At 47.5% G+C, this 20,085-nt stretch overlaps 1 protein-coding gene across 4 annotated transcripts; it reads left to right on the top strand.

The window, feature by feature from the left end:
• The first annotated feature begins 7,421 nt into the window (after positions 1 to 7,421).
• Positions 7,422 to 19,997, top strand: LOC125537852 (myosin-binding protein 7-like). 4 transcript variants are annotated; one of them, XR_007296127.1, is made up of 4 exons: positions 7,423 to 8,936; positions 9,507 to 9,778; positions 11,748 to 11,836; positions 19,609 to 19,997. XR_007296127.1 is itself a non-coding variant. In XM_048701171.1 (3 exons), exons 1-2 carry the CDS (start codon positions 7,751 to 7,753, stop codon positions 9,776 to 9,778), a joined length of 1,458 nt encoding a protein of 485 aa, XP_048557128.1. In that variant the 5' UTR covers positions 7,422 to 7,750; the 3' UTR covers positions 11,753 to 11,934. The 4 variants fall into 4 exon arrangements, 2 of the variants coding, with proteins under 2 accessions (XP_048557128.1, XP_048557127.1); XR_007296128.1 differs by lacking the exon at positions 19,609 to 19,997 and adding an exon at positions 11,923 to 11,941; XM_048701171.1 differs by lacking the exon at positions 19,609 to 19,997 and having other exon boundaries at positions 7,422 to 8,936; positions 11,753 to 11,934.
• Positions 19,998 to 20,085: the final 88 nt, after the last annotated feature.

The following is a 20,085-nucleotide window of genomic DNA, read 5'->3' as shown; positions in this document are numbered from 1 at the left end:
ATTTCACACCTTGTAACACAGGCAAGAATCCTTTCTTTGCTTGATCCATTTTGAACTTTTTCAAAACTTTGTCAAGGTATGTGCTTTGTGAAAGTCCAATTAAGCGTCTCGATCTGTCTTTATAGATCTTGATGCCCAATATGTAGGCAGCTTCACCGAGGTCTTTCATTGAAAAACTTTTATTCAAGTATCCTTTTATGCTATCCAGAAATTCTATATCATTTCCGATTAGTAATAATGTCATCTACATATAATATCAGAAATGCTACAGAGCTCCCACTCACTTTCTTGTAAATACAGGCTTCTCCAAAAGTCTGTATAAAACCAAATGCTTTGATCACACTATCAAAGTGTTTATTCCAACTCCGAGAGGCTTGCACCAGTCCATAAATGGATCGCTGGAGCAGAAACAGGTTTCTGTGATGTACTACTTTCCAATAAGGGAGCAGGTACAGTTACCTCGTCAAGTTCTACTTTCCTCCCACTCACTTCTTTCGAGAGAAACTCCTTCTCCAAAAAGTTTCCGAATTTAGCAACAAAAGTCTTGCATTCGGATCTGTGATAGAAGGTGTATCCAATAGTTTCCTTTGGATATCCTATGAAGACACATTTCTCCGATTTAGGTTCGAGCTTATCAGGTTGAAGCTTTTTCACATAAGCATCGCAGCCCCAAACTTTCAGAAACGACAACTTTGGTTTCTTGCCAAACCACAGTTCATAAGGCGTCGTCTCAACGGATTTTGATGGTGCCCTATTTAACGTGAATGCGGCCGTCTCTAGAGCATATCCCCAAAACGATAGCGGTAAATCAGTAAGAGACATCATAGATCGCAGCATATCTAGTAAAGTACGATTACGACGTTCGGACACACCATTACGCTGTGGTGTTCCGGGTGGCGTGAGTTGCGAAACTATTCCACATTGTTTCAAATGTACACCAAACTCGTAACTCAAATATTCTCCTCCACGATCAGATCGTAGGAATTTTATTTTCTTCTTACGATGATTTTCAACTTCACTCTGAAATTCTTTGAACTTTTCAAACGTTTTAGACTTATGTTTCATTAAGTAGATATACCCATATCTGCTTAAGTCATCTGTTAAGGTGAGAAAATAACGATATCCACCACGAGCCTCAACATTCATCGGACCACATACATTTGTATGTATGATTTCCAACAAATCTGTTGCTCTCTCCATAGTACCGGAGAACGGTGTTTTTATCATCTTACCCATAAGGCACGGTTCGCAAGTACCAAGTGATTCATAATCAAGTGGTTCCAAAATCCCATCAGTATGGAGTTTCTTCATGCGCTTTACACCGATATGACCCAAACGGCAGTGCCACAAATAAGTTGCACTATCATTATCAACTCTGCATCTTTTGGCTTCAACACTATGAATATGTGTGTCACTACTATCGAGATTTAATAAGAATAGACCACTCTTTAAGGGTGCATGACCATAAAAGATATTACTCATATAAATAGAACAACCATTATTCTCTGATTTAAATGAATAACCGTCTCACATCAAACAAGATCCAGATATAATGTTCATGCTTAACGCTGGCACCAAATAACAATTATTTAGGTCTAATACTAATCCCGAAGGTAGATGTAGAGGTAGCGTGCCGACTGCGATCACATCGACTTTGGAACCATTTCCCACGCGCATCGTCACCTTGTCCTTAGCCAATCTTCGCTTAATCCATAGTCCCTGTTTCGAGTTGCAAATATTAGCAACAGAACCAGTATCAAATACCCAGGTGCTACTGCGAGCATTAGTAAGGTACGCATCAATAACATTTATATCACATATACCTTTGTTCACCTTGCCATCCTTCTTATCCGCCAAATACTTGGGGGCAGTTCCGCTTCCAGTGACCAGTCTGCTTGCAATAGAAGCACTCTGTTTCAGGCTTAGGTCCAGGTTTGGGTTTCTTCTCTTGAGTAGCAACTTGCTTGCTGTTCTTTTTAAAGTTCCCCTTCTTCTTCCCTTTGCCCTTTTTCTTGAAACTAGTGGTCTTGTTGACCATCAACACTTGATGCTCCTTCTTGATTTCTACCTCCGCAGCTTTCAGCATTGCGAAGAGCTCGGGAATAGTCTTATTCATCCCTTGCATATTATAGTTCATCACGAAGCTCTTGTAGCTTGGTGGTAGTGATTGGAGAATTCTGTCAATGACGCAATCATCTGGAAGATTAACTCCCAATTGAATCAAGTGATTATTATACCCAGACATTTTGAGTATATGCTCACTGACAGAACTGTTCTCCTCCATCTTGCAGCTATAGAACTTATTGGAGACTTCACATCTCTCAATCCGGGCATTTGCTTGAAATATTAACTTCAACTCCTGGAACATCTCATATGCTCCATGACGTTCAAAACGTCGTTGAAGTCCCGATTCTAAGCCGTAAAGCATGGCACATTGAACTATCGAGTAGTCATCAGCTTTGCTCTGCCAGACGTTCATAACATCTGGTGTTGCTCCAGCAGCAGGCCTGGCACCCAGCTGTGCTTCTAGGACGTAATTCTTCTGTGCAGCAATGAGGATAATCCTCAAGTTACGGACCCAGTCCGTGTAATTGCTACCATCATCTTTCAACTTTGCTTTCTCAAGGAACGCATTAAAATTCAACGGAACAACAACACGGGCCATCTATCTACAATCAAACATAAACAAGCAAGATACTATCACGTACTAAGTTCATGATAAATTTAGGTTCAATTAATCATATTACTAAAGAACTCCCACTTAGACAGACATCCCTCCAATCCTCTAAGTGATTACGTGATCCAAATCAACTAAACCATGTCCGATCATCACGTGAGATGGAGCAATTTCATTGGTGAACATCGCTATGTTGATCATATCTACTATATGATTCACGCTCGACCTTTCGGTCTCTGTGTTCCGAGGCCATATCTGTATATGCTTGGCTCGTCAAGTATAACCTGAGTATTCTGCGTGTGCAACTGTTTTGCACCCGTTGTATTTGAATGTAGAGCCTATCACACCCGATCATCACGTGGTGTCTCAGCACGAAGAACTTTCGCAACGGTGCATACTCAGGGAGAGCACTTATTGATAATTAGTGAGAGATCATCTTAAAATGCTACCGTCAATCAAAGTAAGATAAGATGCATAAAAGATAAACATCACATGCAATCAATATAAGTGATATGATATGGCCATCATCATCTTGTGCTTGTGATCTCCACTAAGGCCCATATGGCCCATTACTTCTCCCGTGGGGGGGGGGGGTTCCGGTAACCCTCCGGCTCTCCGGTTTTCTCCGAAATCACCCGGAACACTTCAGGTGTCCGAATATAGCCGTCCAATATATCAATCTTTATGTCTCGACCATTTCGAGACTCCTCGTCATGTCCGTGATCACATCCGGGACTCCGAACTAACTTCGGTACATCAAAACTCATAAACTCATAATATAACTGTCATCGAAACCTTAAGCGTGCGGACCCTACGGGTTCGAGAACAATGTAGACATGATCGAGACACGTCTCCGGTGAATAACCAATAGCGGAACCTGGATGCTCATATTGGCTCCTACATATTCTACGAAGATCTTTATTGGTCAGACCGCATAACAACATACGTTGTTCCCTTTGTCATCGGTATGTTACTTGCCCGAGATTCGATCGTCGGTATCTCAATACCTAGTTCAATCTCGTTATCGGCAAGTCTCTTTACTCGTTTTGCAATACATCATCTTGCAACTAACTCATTAGTTGTAATGCTTGCAAGGCTTATGTGATGTGCATTACCGAGAGGGCCCAGAGATACCTCTCCGACAATCGGAGTGACAAATCCTAATCTCAAAATACGCCAACCCAACATTCACCTTTGGAGACACCTGTAGAGCTCCTTTATAATCACCCAGTTACGTTGTGACGTTTGGTAGCACACAAAGTGTTCCTCCGGTAAACGGGAGTTGCATAATCTCATAGTCATAGGAACATGTATAAGTCATGAAGAAAGCAATAGCAACATACTATACGATCGGGTGCTAAGCTAATGGAATGGGTCATGTCAATCACATCATTCTCCTAATGATGTGATCCCATTAATCAAATGACAACACATGTCTATGGTTAGGAAACATAACCATCTTCGATTAACGAGCTAGTCAAGTAGAGGCATACTAGTGACGTTTGGTTTGTCTATGTATTCACACAAGTATTATGTTTCCGGATATTACAATTCTAGCATGAATAATAAACATTTATCATGATATAAGGAAATAAAATAATAACATTATTATTGCCTCTAGGGCATATTGCCTTCAGGCTTGATGTAGAACCTCCCCGGCAACGGCGCCAGAAATTCTTCCTGCTACTTCTTAAGCTTGTGTTGGTTTTTTCCTTGAAGAGGAAAGGGTGATGCCGCAAAGTAGAGATAAGTATTTACCTCAGTTAAGAACCAAGGTATCAATCCAGTAGGAGAAACACACAATCTCTAATGATAGCACCTGCACAAACAAACAAATACTTGCACCCAACGCGACAAAGGGGTTGTCAATCTCTTCACGGTTATTTGCAAGGATGAGATCTAATAGTGATAGGTATAAAAGCTAAATAAAAGTGCAAAATAAGGTAAAGGTAAATAAATTGCAGCAAGGTATTTTTGGGTATTTTTGGTTTTATAGATCTGAAAATAATATGGTAAAAGTAGACCTGGGGGGCATAGTTTTCACTAGAGGCTTCTCCCTTGAAAGAAAGCATAGAGTGGGTGAACAAATTACTGTTGAGCAATCGATAGAAAAGCGAATAATCATGACGATATCTAAGGCAATGATCATGAATATAGGCATCACGTTCGTGACAAGTAGACTGACTCCTGCATCTAATACTATTACTTCACACATCGACCGCTATCCAACATGCATCTAGGGTATTAAGTTAAGAAGAACGGAGTAACGCCTTAAGCAAGATGACATGATGTAGAGGAATGGATCCAATCAACATGGTAAAAAACCCATCTTTTTATCCTTAATGGCAGCAATACAAATACGTGTCTCGCTACCCCTTCTGTCACTGGGCGAGGACACCCGCAAGATTGAACCAATCGCAAAGCACCTCTCCCATTGCACGAAAAATCAATCTAGTTGGCCAAACCAAATCAATAGGTCAGAGAGAAATACAAAGCTATCTTAATCATGCATAAAAGAGTTCAAAAAAGACTCAAATAATATTCATAGATAATCTTATCATAAACTCACAATTCATTGGATCTCAACAAACACACCGCAAAAGAAGATTACATCGAATAGATCCCAAGAACATCAAGGAGAACATTGTATTGAAGATCAAAGAGAGAGAAGAAGCCATCAAGCTACTAGCCATGGACCCGTAGGTCTGTGGTAAACTACTCACACATCATCGGCAGGGCAGCAAGGTTGGTGTAGAGGTCCTCCGTGATCGAATCCCCCTCCGACAGAGTACCGGAAAAAGCCCCAAGATGGGATCTCACGAGGACAGAAACTTGCGGCAGCGAAAAAGTTTTTTTTGGTCTGCCCTCTGGTCTTCGGGGAATATTTGGTTATTTATAGAGCGAATATTAGGGTTAGAAGAGCCACGGGGGGCCCACAAGCTCATAGGGCGCCCCCTAGGGCGCGCCTGGTGAGCTTTGTGGCTCAATCGTGGGCCTTCTGGCCTCCTCCCAAAGCTTCGTGGGTGTCTTCTTGTCCAAGAAAAAACATCAAAATGTTTCGTTCTATTTGGACCCCGTCTGGTATTGATTTTTTTGTAAAAGATAAAACAAGAAAAAAACAACAACTGACACTAGGCACTAGGTTAATAGATTAATCTCGAAAATTGATATAAAATAGCATAATAATGCATATAAAACATCCAATATGGATAACATAATAGCATGGAACAATAAAAAAATATATATACGCTGGAGACACGTATCATCCATATCGGCTGCTCCATCCCGATTGAATAAGGCATTATGGCACCAGCTGTCATATATCCACGACCATAATCGAAAGGAATGTCTCCTCTCCCTCGACCATTACCAAAAGGAGGGGCGCTACCATGGCCATCCAGATCACCTCGTCCACAAGCAAAACATTGACTAGTACCATGACCTCTACCCAGCTAACATGAAATCACCGCACTCGAGTTTTGACACATCATGCTCGACGGTGTCGCATTCCTAGTACTAGTGGACTACCATACCACAATACCCAAAGTGGGGTTTTTTTATATTGCACTTGATAGAATTCAGTCACATCATTATTTGTTACGGACACAAACTTGATGAGCTTCTTGGTCACGTCTAGCACCACTCTAACTCAAACAAACTTCCCAGCAAAATCCGTGCTAAGGTAGATTGGACCTCCAACACCTTACTCATCTTACGACAAATTCCTTTGATAGCCGCTGTGATCACAAAGTTATCCGGCAACCTAAGCACTCTTGCCTAGACTGTAATCTTATGCAATACCACATACCTCAGATTCGTGAACCCACCATATTCCACAATGAGTAAATCTTGATTATGAAATAACTAGGGTCGCATATTCATAGAAGTATTTCAATCTCCCAAGCACCCGAATTGAACCATGAAAATATTGTCTTCATTATTGCACCAATGGACCTCCTTGGCCAGATTCCATGCAAACCTCACATCAGACTACAAGGTTGTTGGGCTAAACCCCTTATTTGTACGAACATTCGCAATCGGCAACCACTTTACTTCTATCTCCCCGTCCTTAAACTCATTCGCCCAAATGAACTTTTGCTTTCCATCCTCATGAAGATCCAGGCGACTCACCAAATCTTCCACATTTTTCTTCACTTGGCCAGACCCTCCCGATTAATCCTGATTCGCCGTCAGACTCTTGCACCAAAAAGCCTAGCCCTAACAGAGGGAAAACGAACCCTACCACCTCCGATGACCTTCCAAGACCAACGAGCAACCCTGTGTAGGCGATGTGTTACTACATATGTTCTTCTGTGCTTCTCAAATAAGAAAACTGGGACCCTCTTAGCCGCTAAACGTTCATTGTGGAGGATGACATTTGCGAACAATTTTTATTACAATTTTACTTATAGTGGGTGATAATGTTCAGACTAGCATGGGTTCCTTATAGAAGGCAATTTTTCGAAAAAGAAAAAATCATTGTTTGATCGCGATCAAACGGCTATGAGAGCGTTCGCTGGGAGTTCCTTTCCAACAAATGTTTGCCAGTTAGCATTACTGACGTCGCGGTGGACTGTTCTACGCGATCATTTCCCATCCCCGAAGTCTATCTAATTCTAAACAAGTAAACACCGTGGCCCGTGGTTTGGAGTTTGGACGTTTGGTACAGGTCAGTAATCTTGCCCTGCCTGCCTGGTTTTGCCAAATGAAGCGGCTCGCGTATAGCTTGACAGAATTGGCCTGCCGGACAACGCCCAACCGAACAACGACGCCAAGCGAAGCGAAGCGCCGGGCCGCCGGGATACCAAACAAATAGCCCTGCCGCACGAGGTGCACGACGTGGACCCCGCACGTCGGCGCGGGCGATTCCACCGACTGCCCCCACCGTTTCCCCGCCGCCCGCCCGGCAACCGCCCGCGCAGCGCAGCCGCCTTGGAAACGACGAGGCCAAGGGAGCCAAATCCCGGCACGGCAGGACTCCTTTCCCCACCGAACAGCAACAACCACCCGGAATCCGGTGGAGGAATCGGCGGGGGAATCCTCTCAGATTCGGCGGGCGATCGTTATGCGCTGATGGCGCCCTGCCCTGGCGTCGCGGGCGTGCACGCGCGCTGGACGGCGCGGGCGCTGGCCGGCGCCTTCCTCGACCTCGCCATCGTCTACGCCTTCCTCTGCGCCGCGGCCGCCGCGTCCGCGGCCTCCGCCCTCCTCGCGCTCTTCCGCCTCCGCCTCCCCTGCACCTGCTCCCGCCCGCACCTCCCCTGCCTCTTCGCCTTCCTCTTCCGCTACCCCTCCCGCGTCCTCGAGTCCCTCCTCCTCTCCCTTCGCTCCCGCTTCCCCTTCGTCTTCAACTCCGACGACGACAGCCAGGACGAGGGGGAGGGCAAAGCCGAGTCCGTCGATGAGGAAGAGGAGGAGGTGAATCTGAAGCGGGAGGTGGACGAGGGGAATGACGTCTCGGCGCTGCAGCAGGAGCTGGACAAGGAACGCAGCGCCGCAGCATCCGCGGCCGAGGAGGCCATGGCGATGATCCTGCGTCTGCAGAAGGAGAAATCGTCCTTGGAGATGGAGGTGCGGCAGCAGCGCCGCACCTCTGATGAGCGCTGCGCCTTCTACGAGAATGAGGTGGAGGAGCTCAAGGACATCTTGCTCATGAGGGAGCGTGAGACCAGGTCTTTACAGAAAGAGGTGGAGTCCTACCGGCGGATGCTTGGTCTCACCGGGAATGATGATGACGAGGAGGTGGAGATGATGACGCCGCACAGTTACTTTCTAGAGGGCGAGCCAAGCTCTTCCAGATCGCTTGATAAGAATGCGGGGGTTCAGCCTGGGAATAATTCTGTCTTCAGCTTCCAGAAGCAGTTCGCGCGCCAACAAGTGTCGCCCATTCGTGTGGGTCATGTTAAGGATGGGAATGAGGACAGTCTGCCTTTTCAGGCACTTGGAGAAGTTCCTGTGGCCGGATCGAAATTGGGGGCAGATAGATGCGAAGATGATGGCACGGAGACGGTGGTAATTCTCCCCCTATCTGCCCGGAGTTTGTGCTTGCCCCAATCTGCACGATGTCTGGATCAAGGTGGTGATGTTGAAGTTAATGCTGCAGCTGGTATGAAAGGTATGGAAGAGCTGACTGCTGATGAATTTCAGGAGGAGGACAGTGGGCGGCTAGACAAGACTTGCCATGATTTTATGGCAAGCGACAATGATGCAAATATATTTGATGTGCATGTTGTTGATGATATTTGCTTCTCCACTGAAGGTATGTGCAGACTGCAGATGGAGAAATAAAACTCGGTTGATATTTGCTATACTATCTAGCATGTGACAGGATTAAGTTCTTTTCTATTGCGATAAACATAATGCTGCAAATCTGTTCGCACTTCTCCTGATTGCTGATAATTATTGTTGGATCTTTATTGATCTAGGTTCAATCAATTCATTTATTGGTTTGCCTAAATGCTGCTATGCTAGTTTATTAAAACCATGTTGGTTATTGGATATTTTGCTTTGAGTTCACATGCTACCTTGCATAATTTCGTTTTGTCAACTGGATATTATTTATCAGATTTACCAAACAAAAAGTGTTGCAACTTATTTCTCATATTGATATATACATGTGTACCTGCATCCTCTTGAATTTTGTTAACTACTTTCGAATATTTTTCCATGTGTGCTGGCATGACATGCTTAACCCCTATTGTATTTTGGCTGTACTTTAGTTATTTCACCAGCATGACATGTTGAATACCCAAGTCAACACATTTTAAGAAACTATTATAGTTGCAGAATCATTTGAAACTGGTACTGAAACTGAGATGTTCCTATGCAGTTAAAGGCCTGATTGGTCGAAGCTTCTCTGATGCAACAATGCAAGCAGACAAGTTGCAGAATCGAGCTGCCGCAGATGATCTCCTGGGGAAAAGTCTGAATGCGATCAAAGGTGCACAAAACAAGATGAGGCTTGCAGCAAGTGGAAGGAGGCAATCATTACAGTTGCAACTCTTAGAGGATATAGCTGACCAACTTCAAGAAATCAAAGATGTTGCAGATGCAGGGCGACACTTACACTGTATTTCTCCTAAAATTTCAAAGAAAAGCTAGGTATGAATGGAAGTTCCTCTAGTTGTTTTCTTTAAATACAGCATTTCTGATGGTGCCGCAGGATCACAACATACCTAGGCAATATATACAAACTATTATCGGATCCTAAGTTTTCCAATATATGACTAATTCCACTATGGAGCCTCATTAAGCCCACATATGCTGATGTATATCATCAGGCTCCGTACTTCATGCATGATAAGAAGGCATAAGTTTTTGGGACTTCTTTTTTCTCTAACCCTGTTTGTTTCTTTTGGGGAGATGGTAGTAAATTAAGACATTTCATTGTGTTTTTATTGATTGTAGCGCACTACAGATAATATTGTTTATATGCATTTTCGCATGTCCTGGTACTTATAGTATGATAGATAGGTATCAAGAATATGCCAGAGCTTGATTATGATACCGTGTTGCAATTGATACCAGGCTGTTGCAGTGTCATTTTGCAGAACTTACTTTAACTAGTTGGGTTCACGACCACACTTTGCACAATGGACTACAACTTTTAAACTAACTAGGATAACGAGTAAATATAACTTATATTTATTGTACACTAGTAATAAACCATGTTTCTATGGTCTACTTACTACTTAGGTTGATAGGCACATAGTTGCTGAATCTGTAAGAAGTGCTTGTTGCATGAGAGATTGCATTTCTGATTGGTCTATCTGGAGATCAGTGTTATGCACTCCTTGCAGGGCCTATGCCATAGTTCTTGAAACAAAACAATAAGTCGTGTATGTTTGTTTCATGACCTTAGCATTGTGTGTCACTGGTTGGCTATCCTCGCGTGGTGTTTGGTTTGGATTACATGGATGCCCAAGTTTGCCTTTCAGAAATTTGGTATCTTTGATTAGATTTGGCCTTTGGCATATTGCCAAACTTCCGTAAGGTTCCATTGTCATTCTTTAGTTCTTTTAGCAGAAATTTATGTCAATTCATGGGCATGTAATGACCAAATTGGTAAATGTCGTTCTCTTGGCAAAGTATCTTAGGGCTATTTTGGTCACTGTCCAAACAAATAAATTGCTGGTCCCTCTTTTGTGAGTTGTAAATCACCATTACAAAATTCTTGCAACAAACCCATGAATAGCAATATCTGATGAAAGTTGTAAAGTTTTGCATCTCTGCCCTTCAAAACTAATAGCCACAATTGAAATAACTATTAAACTGCAACTCTACTGCCCTAATTCCCTGGCAGATTGCTTTGTATACTTGTTTGTTGCGTTGCTAATTGTCCAAAATGCTAATGACCTGGAGATGCCATAAATCTTCTACGACACATCAATTAACCTTTTTCTTTACACATTCAGCCTGGAACAGTTATTACATTCTTAGTTATTCAGGAACACCTGATGCGAAAGAAAACTCGGCCACCATCAATAGCATTTCATTTCATTCAACCAAAACAACTAATGCTTGCCATCATTGGATGCAAATCGGCTGTTGAATTACTTACAAAACATTTATAGAAACATTGAGTTATATAACAGCCCTTTGGTCAAGTATGTTGGAGCAAATCATCCTTGCCACTAAGGAAATGCATGCCATTTAAATTTTAGAGCATACGTAGGCTTAATATTTTCTTGTGCTTGTAATAAATGTTTAATTTCATATGTACTTGCCTTTCTTAAAAAGTGTGGCGTGCATAGTAACATTTTTTTTACAGTTTTCTTCCACCTCAGCAATAATATTGCAAGGTATGAAATCATGTAGAATATGCAAGTATATACACTTGTGAACATTGAGAGAAATGATTTATCATGTTTTAGTTATATTAGTTGAACATCCAAAGCACGTGTGCATTTACTAGTAGGACAATAGTTTGGCTTTAGTCATAAATATATGTTGCACAATAAAGCGACTTCTTACACCTGTGTTGTGTAGAACCACTGGAAGCGGAACTGTTTCTTTTTCCTTTTCGGACATATCTACTTGAAGTTTTATTTTTGCCACTATATTCTTGCAGGACAGGCATATTTTGTCACGGCGGCACGGTTGATGTTGTAGATATTTGTTTTCGTTTGTAGTCTCTCCTCTCGGCATTACATCCTTAAGGTTTGTTTGTTCTTTCAAATTAATAGTACCTAATGATGCAAATGTACATAGAGGATTCTTAAGGTGTTCCCGGACTACTAGTGCAGATGGATGACACATACGAAATGGCTCCCGTCCCCCCTCGCTCCCCTCTCCCCTCCGGCGTCCCAGCCCCACCCACCGCCTCCACCCCTCCCCCGCCTCCTACGACGGCCACCTTCCATGACCCTCTCCGACGGCATGACTCCCCCACCGCCAAAGCCTTGCGGGCCGCGCTCGACGTCGGCGACGCTATGGGTGACGACTTCCAGGCGCAAGTTTGGCGGTGCCTTTCCAAGCATATCAACCCGCGTCGCCATGAACCTCCATGCTTCCTCTCCGTGCATGTCCATCATTCTTCGCTCGTCCTTGACGAAGAACTGGTGGCCGTCCTCATGCAAGCCTGCCTGGGCGGCAACGCCCCCCCTTTCCAGGTGACTCGCCTCCATGATCAACTCTTTCGCATCTCTGTATCCGATATGCGCATCGTTCAAGCTCTCATTGCCGAGCCCATCCTCGTCGCCACAAGCCACTCCATCCAGTTTCCCCCTTTTCCACCGCCACCCACCTCCACACACCGTCCACCCATCCACCAAACAAAGCCCCTTGACATCGGCGACCGCTTCGGCCATGCCGACGCATTCCTGCGCTCTCAGCTCGGGTTCTTCCCCTCTCCCGGCGTCGACTTCGCGCGCAACATTCATGATCTCTGCTCGTCCAAAGTTTTTGCAGCGCCAATTGCCTCGGCCTTGCCCACCTCAATCATCTTCTTCGTCCATAAAGCGGATTTTATGGTCGATGAAACTCTCGTCGCCTCGCTTCTCTCCTTCCGCTTTGGTGGACCTGCGTGTTCTATCGAAGTTCAACGCCTCTCCAACGCTGCGTTCAATGTACCGGTCGCCTCCCACCATGTTGCCACGCTCATGGCGGCCTGCTCCTCGATTGTGGCGCCTCGCATGTTCGCCACCATCACCGTGGCGCCTCATGCCTCGCCGGCCATGCTAGCGGCGCGGCCATCCCCGCCGCTACATGATGCGCTGGCGCCTCCTCGCGTAGTCGTCGACGACTCAGCACGCTCCTCTCCGTGCATGGCCTCCATGCAGGTGGGCCATTCTCTCGCCAACGGTCGGCTGCCTGTTGGACCTACTGCAACTCCCGCAACTAGCTCCACTCTGCGATCGCATACAAAGGTACGACCGTTCCGGCCTGGCATTTCGTTCAATAAGCTGATTTTTTCTAAGTACCACTGCCTTGTCACCACTCCTACCACATGCCTAACACACCAACCAAATACTCCTATCTGGATCGTGTTCTCTTCTAAGTCAGTTTGCGCTAATGAAACTCTGATTAATAATGCTCTAGACCACCAGTTTTCGTTCCAACGGGTTTTCCATGCGATCACGCTCGCTCCGAACTTGTTTTTAGTGCATGTGTACTCGGTCAAGGTCAGATCTGAGGTCCTCCGTTGCGCGCCCATCCTTTTTTTCAAATTTTGAACTTCAACTATTTGACTCGTTTGACCAAGCATCTCAAATAGTGCGATCGGTACCATTGCCTGTAGTGTTTGAACCGGACTCAATCGACCCATTCGCACCCATCCTGCCCACTCACCGCACGTCCTTGCTTGGACCGCACCCGTCAACTAAAAAACTACCGCAAGATCTCTCTCACCTGCATACCAAGATACAACACACTGTTCCATGCGTGGATTCCACTGCTGCTGCCTCGGTTGACCGGAACGCAATCGATGGCCTGGGACACGTGTGCCGCTCATCTGGTTCGGCCTCCCCCGCCAAGTCTCCCTGCATCCTTTCTTCAGAGAGAAAACGAGACGGTGTAGACGACCGCACCGTACACCCCCTCGACCAGCCTAGTTCGTTAAACAATCCAACCTTAGACCACCCGACCTCACGCCACCCATCACATGACACTGACGCATCCGGCCCACCTGCGTCACCACAGCCGCCCCCCGGTCGGCCGCTCGGCCTGCTCGACCCCCCAGGTTCCAACGCGCACCCCATATCTTACCTAACAGCCACTGATCCACGGGTCCCACAATCGCACCCCCGCTCGTCCTCACCGCGCGACAAAACCAACGCATGCATGCGCACGCATGCGACCATCATCACGTCTACTCCACCACCTGCCTCCCCTACCTCCGTCAGCCTACTCTCCGCCCAGTCCCCTCAGCTCCATCCCGAGATCGCCATTACCCAGTGCCACGCCCCTGCCACCGCTGCCAGTCTGCTAAGCTCTTCGATCTCCACGCCGTTGCAAGACCCGCGCAGCTACCGGGAGGTTTTGCTCTGCTCCCCGCCTCGGGCCCCTGCATCCCCTCTCCCCCATCCATCGCCCTCTCCAGCCTATAAATCGCCTCCTTCTCAGATGGTTAGCCTCAAACACTTCCACCACCACTATAGCCGCAAGAAGAAGACTAGGTGTTTTCGGTGCCTTGCTAGCGACCACACCATCGCAGACTGTCGCGACCCCGTCCGGTGCTCTCGTTGCTGGTGCTCCGGCCACCGGAGCTACAGGTGCAAGGCCATCCGCTTCCTCCCGTTCTTCCCTCCTATGCCCCCTTCACCGCGTATTAACCCTGCTTTTGTGCGACCGCCATGCAGCTCTATGGCACACACGACGGGCACCCACACCGCCTCCGGCTCGTCGGCCGGCTCCACGCGCTCCGATGGCGCACCAATCTGGTTCGGCTCCCACTGCGTCCTCACCAACGATCTGCCGCCATTCCGTCTCCCGCTCATCTTCGGACCGCGCACCTCCTCATCCTCCCCCCGTCGCCGTCCTTCGCTCCACCCCACCCCCTCCCCAGTCACCATTCCCACCGCAACATCATGCTTCCCTCCACCGGCACCACACATCCCTCTCCTTGTCCCTCCAAGCTGCCTAGTCCGCCAGGTGGACAACCTTGCCTACGTACACCTTGCCACTCCTATGCCTAACCCATTTAGGTTCATCCGCCACGCCCTCGCTCAACACCGCAACAATCCCACGTTCGGCCTCACTTCCTCCGCACGTGGCGCCGACCGTCTCTCCTTTGCCAACGTAGACGAGCGCCTCGCAGCCACTGGCCATGGGCCGATCCACCACCAGGGCAATACCCTGTTCTTCGAAGCCTGAACACGCTGACAATAGATCTACGGCCATCTTCGTTCACATGGCTGAGATCGAGGCTTTCGGTTATCCCGATGAGCTCTGGCACCCGGAGGGGGCAGACTACTTCTTCTCCCACCTTGGTGACTTTGTCTCTGCCGACCAACACTGCTTCCAGGGTGACCACTCTAGCGTTCGCGCGCTCGTCATGGTTGCCCGCGATTTTGTCCTCCCTCCATGCCTCACGGTGCGTCTCCCCGACAACGACATCGTCGTTGTCAAGCTGGAGAGCCGCGCGCTCTTCCGTCACGGCTCCGGGGCATCGCCCTTCAGCTCTGAGGACGGGGACGACGGCTCCCTATCCTCCCTCTCATCAAACCCTCGCCTCTCTCCCTCCACTGTTACTCAAATCAGGAACACTGCCATGGCCATGTCACATTTGCATGCACCCCGGAGTCGCCCTTGGGCCCTCCCCCATCTCCCACTGCTGACAGGCCGCTCGACGGCATCCCAATCCTCGCAGTCATGGCTGACGGCATGCCCGTTGCCATGCTTGTTCATGCCCCATGGACCCCTCCCGCTCGCTCCCCCTCTCCACAGAAGCTGCATGCTCGCTCGCGCCATGCACGTCCCCTGCTTGCACTGCCAGCCCCACCATCTCCACTTCCTCTGCCACCTACACCGCCTCCTCCACCATCCCCACCTGCCCTTCAGCCGCTCCCCCTTCCTGTGGATCTCTCCGCCCAGCCACTGGACCTGCCCCTAGAGCCTACGCATGAGTGCCTTGCCAGGCGCATCAGCAGGCGCGCCAAGATGGCTGCTGACTCCGGCATCAAGGCTAGACGCAGCGCTAGGCTGGCTGAAATAGAGCCGCCTATCTACTCCATGACCTCCAAGGCCATGCGCTCCAAGGCAAAGAAGCTCGACCTATCTGCTGCTTCCAAGGACCTCTTCGACGCCCTGATCCACGCTCGGCTCTGCGACGACTCTGGGCTCATCGACGGCTCTGCGCACGGTCCTGCCTCGCCTGAGGACCTGGCCGCCGTCGCTGCTGTCTGCGGCGCCACGCCGGAGATGCTGGCGGACCTCGCTTCCGGTTCTGGTGGCCTGGGATCGCCATGATGTGCTCTCTTCTCCGCGGCCACGTGTGTGGCGGCCATGTCTGGCCATGTATCCGGGGCCTCGCTCCGACCTGTAGTCGCTGTGTTAGGTTTAATCTACTTGTAATGGTGCTCATGCCTGCTTCTGTCAGTTTGCCGTACTGTACCTTGACCCGAAATGGTTGCTTGTTGGGTCAATACCCCTATGTAAGGTGTCAACTTAAGTTTCCATTATGAAAAACGCTACCTACTCTATCGTGTCCTGGAACATTCGCGGTCTAGGAGATAATGATAAGTGCTCCAATGTGTTCTCTGAAATCAATCTCCTACCCCCATCCATTGCCCTTCTTCAAGAAACCAAATTACAAAAACCAGACACAATCAAACTACGATCGATCTTGCCGCGCTTCCTAGACTCTAATAACCACCTCGACGCAATCGGAACGGCGGGCGGCATTCTCTCGGCTTCTAACTCACGTTGCTTCTCGCTTCTCAACTGCCAACACAGGCGTTTCACATCCACATTAACGCTATCATGTCTTGCATCGCCACATAATATCTTCATCACTAATGTCTACGCCCCCTCGCAACGAGAGCTAAAACTAGTCTTCCTTGACAAACTGAAACAGATCGAACCACCACCTCAATCTCCTTGGCTCCTAATAGGTGATTTCAACCTAACTCGATTCCCCAATGAACGCAACAACGACAACTTTAGACGATCGGAGGCTGATGCCTTTAACGACACCATCGACCAACTTGCTCTCTTAGAGCTCCCGCTCCTTGATAGAGAATTTACCTGGTCAAATAAAAGACTATCCCCCATGCTGATTCGCCTAGATAGGGTACTGGTCAATCTATCTTGGGATGCTCTTTTCCCTAACTCACACCTCACCTCCCTCACTCGATTTGTCTCTGATCATGTTCCACTCCTCGTCACCGTATCCACATCCGTCCCATCTTCCTGCCTTTTTCGATTTGAACAATTTTGGACCTCCTTCCCAGCCTGTTCTAACATTGTGCGCGGCTGCTGGCAGCCCGGCCCACAGCGCCACGGTGGGCGTTTCATTGATCCGGCAGCTTCGCTCGCTCAAAAAATTAAAGGTACAAGATCGGCCCTAAAGTCTTGGGCCAAGTCGCTGCGGCCCATCTATCAACGGGAAACAAATTGCAAACTCGCTCTCCAGGCCCTTGACCTAAACGAGGAATTCGCTCCTCTCTTCCCGATCGAACAAAAACTGAGGCTTACGCTCTGCAACTTGCTACAACATACCATCAAACAAAAAATCGCCTTCTGGAAACAGAGGGGAAAGATCAGGGTCGCCATTGACGGTGACGAAAACACTCGATTCTTCCATGCCTCGGCTACGCAGCGCTCTCGATCAAACAAGATTCCCATTCTTTTACACAACACTTCCGAAGTTTTTCTGCACGAACAAAAAGCTGACATCTTAAAGGACTTCTTCCAACAGCTCATCGAGACCTCAAAAAATGCAACATGGAACTTCAGCTTGCAACAACTGTACCCCTCACCCCTCCCCCAGCTCAGTGATCTTGCACAACCTTTCTCTTATGACGAAATATACCAAGCCTTCCTCTCTATGAACACCAATGCTAGCCCTGGACCAGATGGCTTTGGACCCATCTTCTTCAGAAAATATTGGAATGATATCAAAAAACCCATCCTAACCTTCTTCGCTACCTTCCATGATCAAACTGCTTCTTTAGAACGATTCAACTGGGCCTACATGGTCCTTCTTCCAAAATCTCAGGCACAAACAACCCCAGACGCGTTTAGACCCATATCTCTTCAAAACTGCACGCCAAAAGCAGTTGCCAAAGTCCTCACCAACAGAGTTAAACCTCTCATCCCACTGCTCATACATTATGACCAGACTGGCTTCCTTCATGGACGTAACATTGCTGAAAACTTTATATACGCTGCCGATATCCTTAGTGCATGCCACTCCCGTAAAGCCCCAACCATGATCTTCAAGCTCGATTTCAGGAAAGCTTTTGACTCCATATGCTGGTCCTCCCTCATACAAATCTTACAAGCCCGCGGTTTTCCCTCTGACTTCTGTTCTTGGGTACAAAATATCCTTCTCACTGGGAAAACATCTATCCTTTTAAATGGCGTTCCAGGATCCTGGATTCAATGTAGATGTGGCCTCCGCCAAGGTGATCCATTCTCGCCATACTTATTCATCATCGTTGCCGACGTCCTTCAACGTCTAATCGCAAAAGCGTTCCAAACCAACGTTCTTTGTCACCCGTTACGGCCTAACGAACCACCTGTGACACTTCAATACGCTGACGATACACTGATAATTGCTGCGGCTAGCGACGCCGCCACCATCATCCTCAAAAACACCCTTCATGACTTCGCCCTTGCAACGGGGCTAGTCATCAACTTCCAAAAAACGGCTCTTCTCACCATAGCCACCGACTCTTCCACGCAAAACAGCATTGCCACAACGATTGGTTGTTCCTTATCCTCCTTCCCGCTAGTGTATCTAGGTCTACCACTCTCCCCCACCAAACTGCCTCTCACAGCTTTCGACCCAATCATAGACAGCTTCCGAAAATTCCTCTTCGGTTGGGTGGCCCGCCTGCTCTCTCGGGGGGTACGTCTCACCCTGCTAACTGCGGTTCTTGACTCCTTAACAGTTTATTTTATGTCCGTCTTTCGCCTACCAAAATCGATCATAGCCAAACTAGACGCCATCCGGAGGGCGTTCTTCTGGTCTAACGAGCCAACCTGCACTGGGGCGAGCTGCTTGGTCGCGTGGAAAAACGTTTGCAAACCTAAAGATACTGGTGGTCTAGGCATGAAAAATCTGGAAGTTCAAAACCGCTGCTTGCTTATGAAATTCTCCTCCAAAATTCTACAACACCCAAACATCCCCTGGACCCAATGGTACCACCACCAATACCCTCTTGGCATTGCAGCAAAAACCTCAAAACCCTCCTTCCTCTGGAAGATCATTAACAACAACTTGCCACTGCTAATTCAGCACTCATTTGTGCTCACATACAATGGCCTATCCACTTTCTTTTGGCTTGATAAATGGTTACTGCAGTCTCCCCTCCAAAACGTCTTCCCAAACCTCTTCTCACACTCCATTGATGACAAGGTGTTAGTGGCTACTGTTTGGCAAACCAGCTTGTTGGCGAACCTACGGAACCGTCTGTCTAATGCTGCTGCTCGCGAGTTGGATTGCGTGCTGTTGTTGTTGCAGGATTTCCAGCAAACGGACCAACCTGACGAAAGATCCCTCACCCACGGACTACTGTTCTCTGCCAAGAACGCCTACTCCTCCATTACTGCTGAAGATGATACATACCCTCACCACGACTTTGTCTGGTCTTCCAAAGTCCCGATCAAAGTCAAGATCTTCGCATGGCTCCTCCTCCGTGACCGGCTCAACACGAAGGCAAACATGTTCCACAAACACATTGCCCAATCCGCCGCATGTCCGCGCTGTAAAAGACCCTCATGAAGATGCACTCCACCTCATCTCCAACTGTTCTTATGCTACACAGGTCTGGTCCTCCCTGGGCCTGCCGGCCCCGACCTCCCTTGCTGCTCTGCTCCAACACCCAACGCTTCATGGCCTCAACCCCAATATCTGGCCTTCGGTGGTTCTGACTATCTCTTGGAAGCTATGGGATTCTAGAAACACGCTCGTCTTCAGGAATGACGATCATACACACAGAACCACCATACGGAACATTGTTGCTGACTTCTCTCTATGGGTTTTTCGGTTCAAAAAGAAAGAAGACAATATCTCCGCTAGACAATGGCTTCACTTCCTCTCTTCAGCTGTACCCTAATGATCATGTTGTAACCAAACTACTATTGTAATTCTCGACTCCTCCTTTTGAGTGGTAATATATTCAGGTGGGGAAGCTCTCCCCCTCGGTGACCGTTCAAAAAAAAATGTACATAGAGGTTTACTGAGTGCTTGTAACCATATGTTTGTCTTAAACTGATTGTGTACTTTGTGTGCAGATTAATTT

Source organism: Triticum urartu, chromosome 2 (assembly GCF_003073215.2).
Source record: "Triticum urartu cultivar G1812 chromosome 2, Tu2.1, whole genome shotgun sequence".
In the NCBI taxonomy this organism is placed as follows: domain Eukaryota; kingdom Viridiplantae; phylum Streptophyta; class Magnoliopsida; order Poales; family Poaceae; genus Triticum; species Triticum urartu.
Note: the sequence above shows the minus strand (reverse complement) of the source record. Positions and strands in the feature narration are given on the sequence as shown.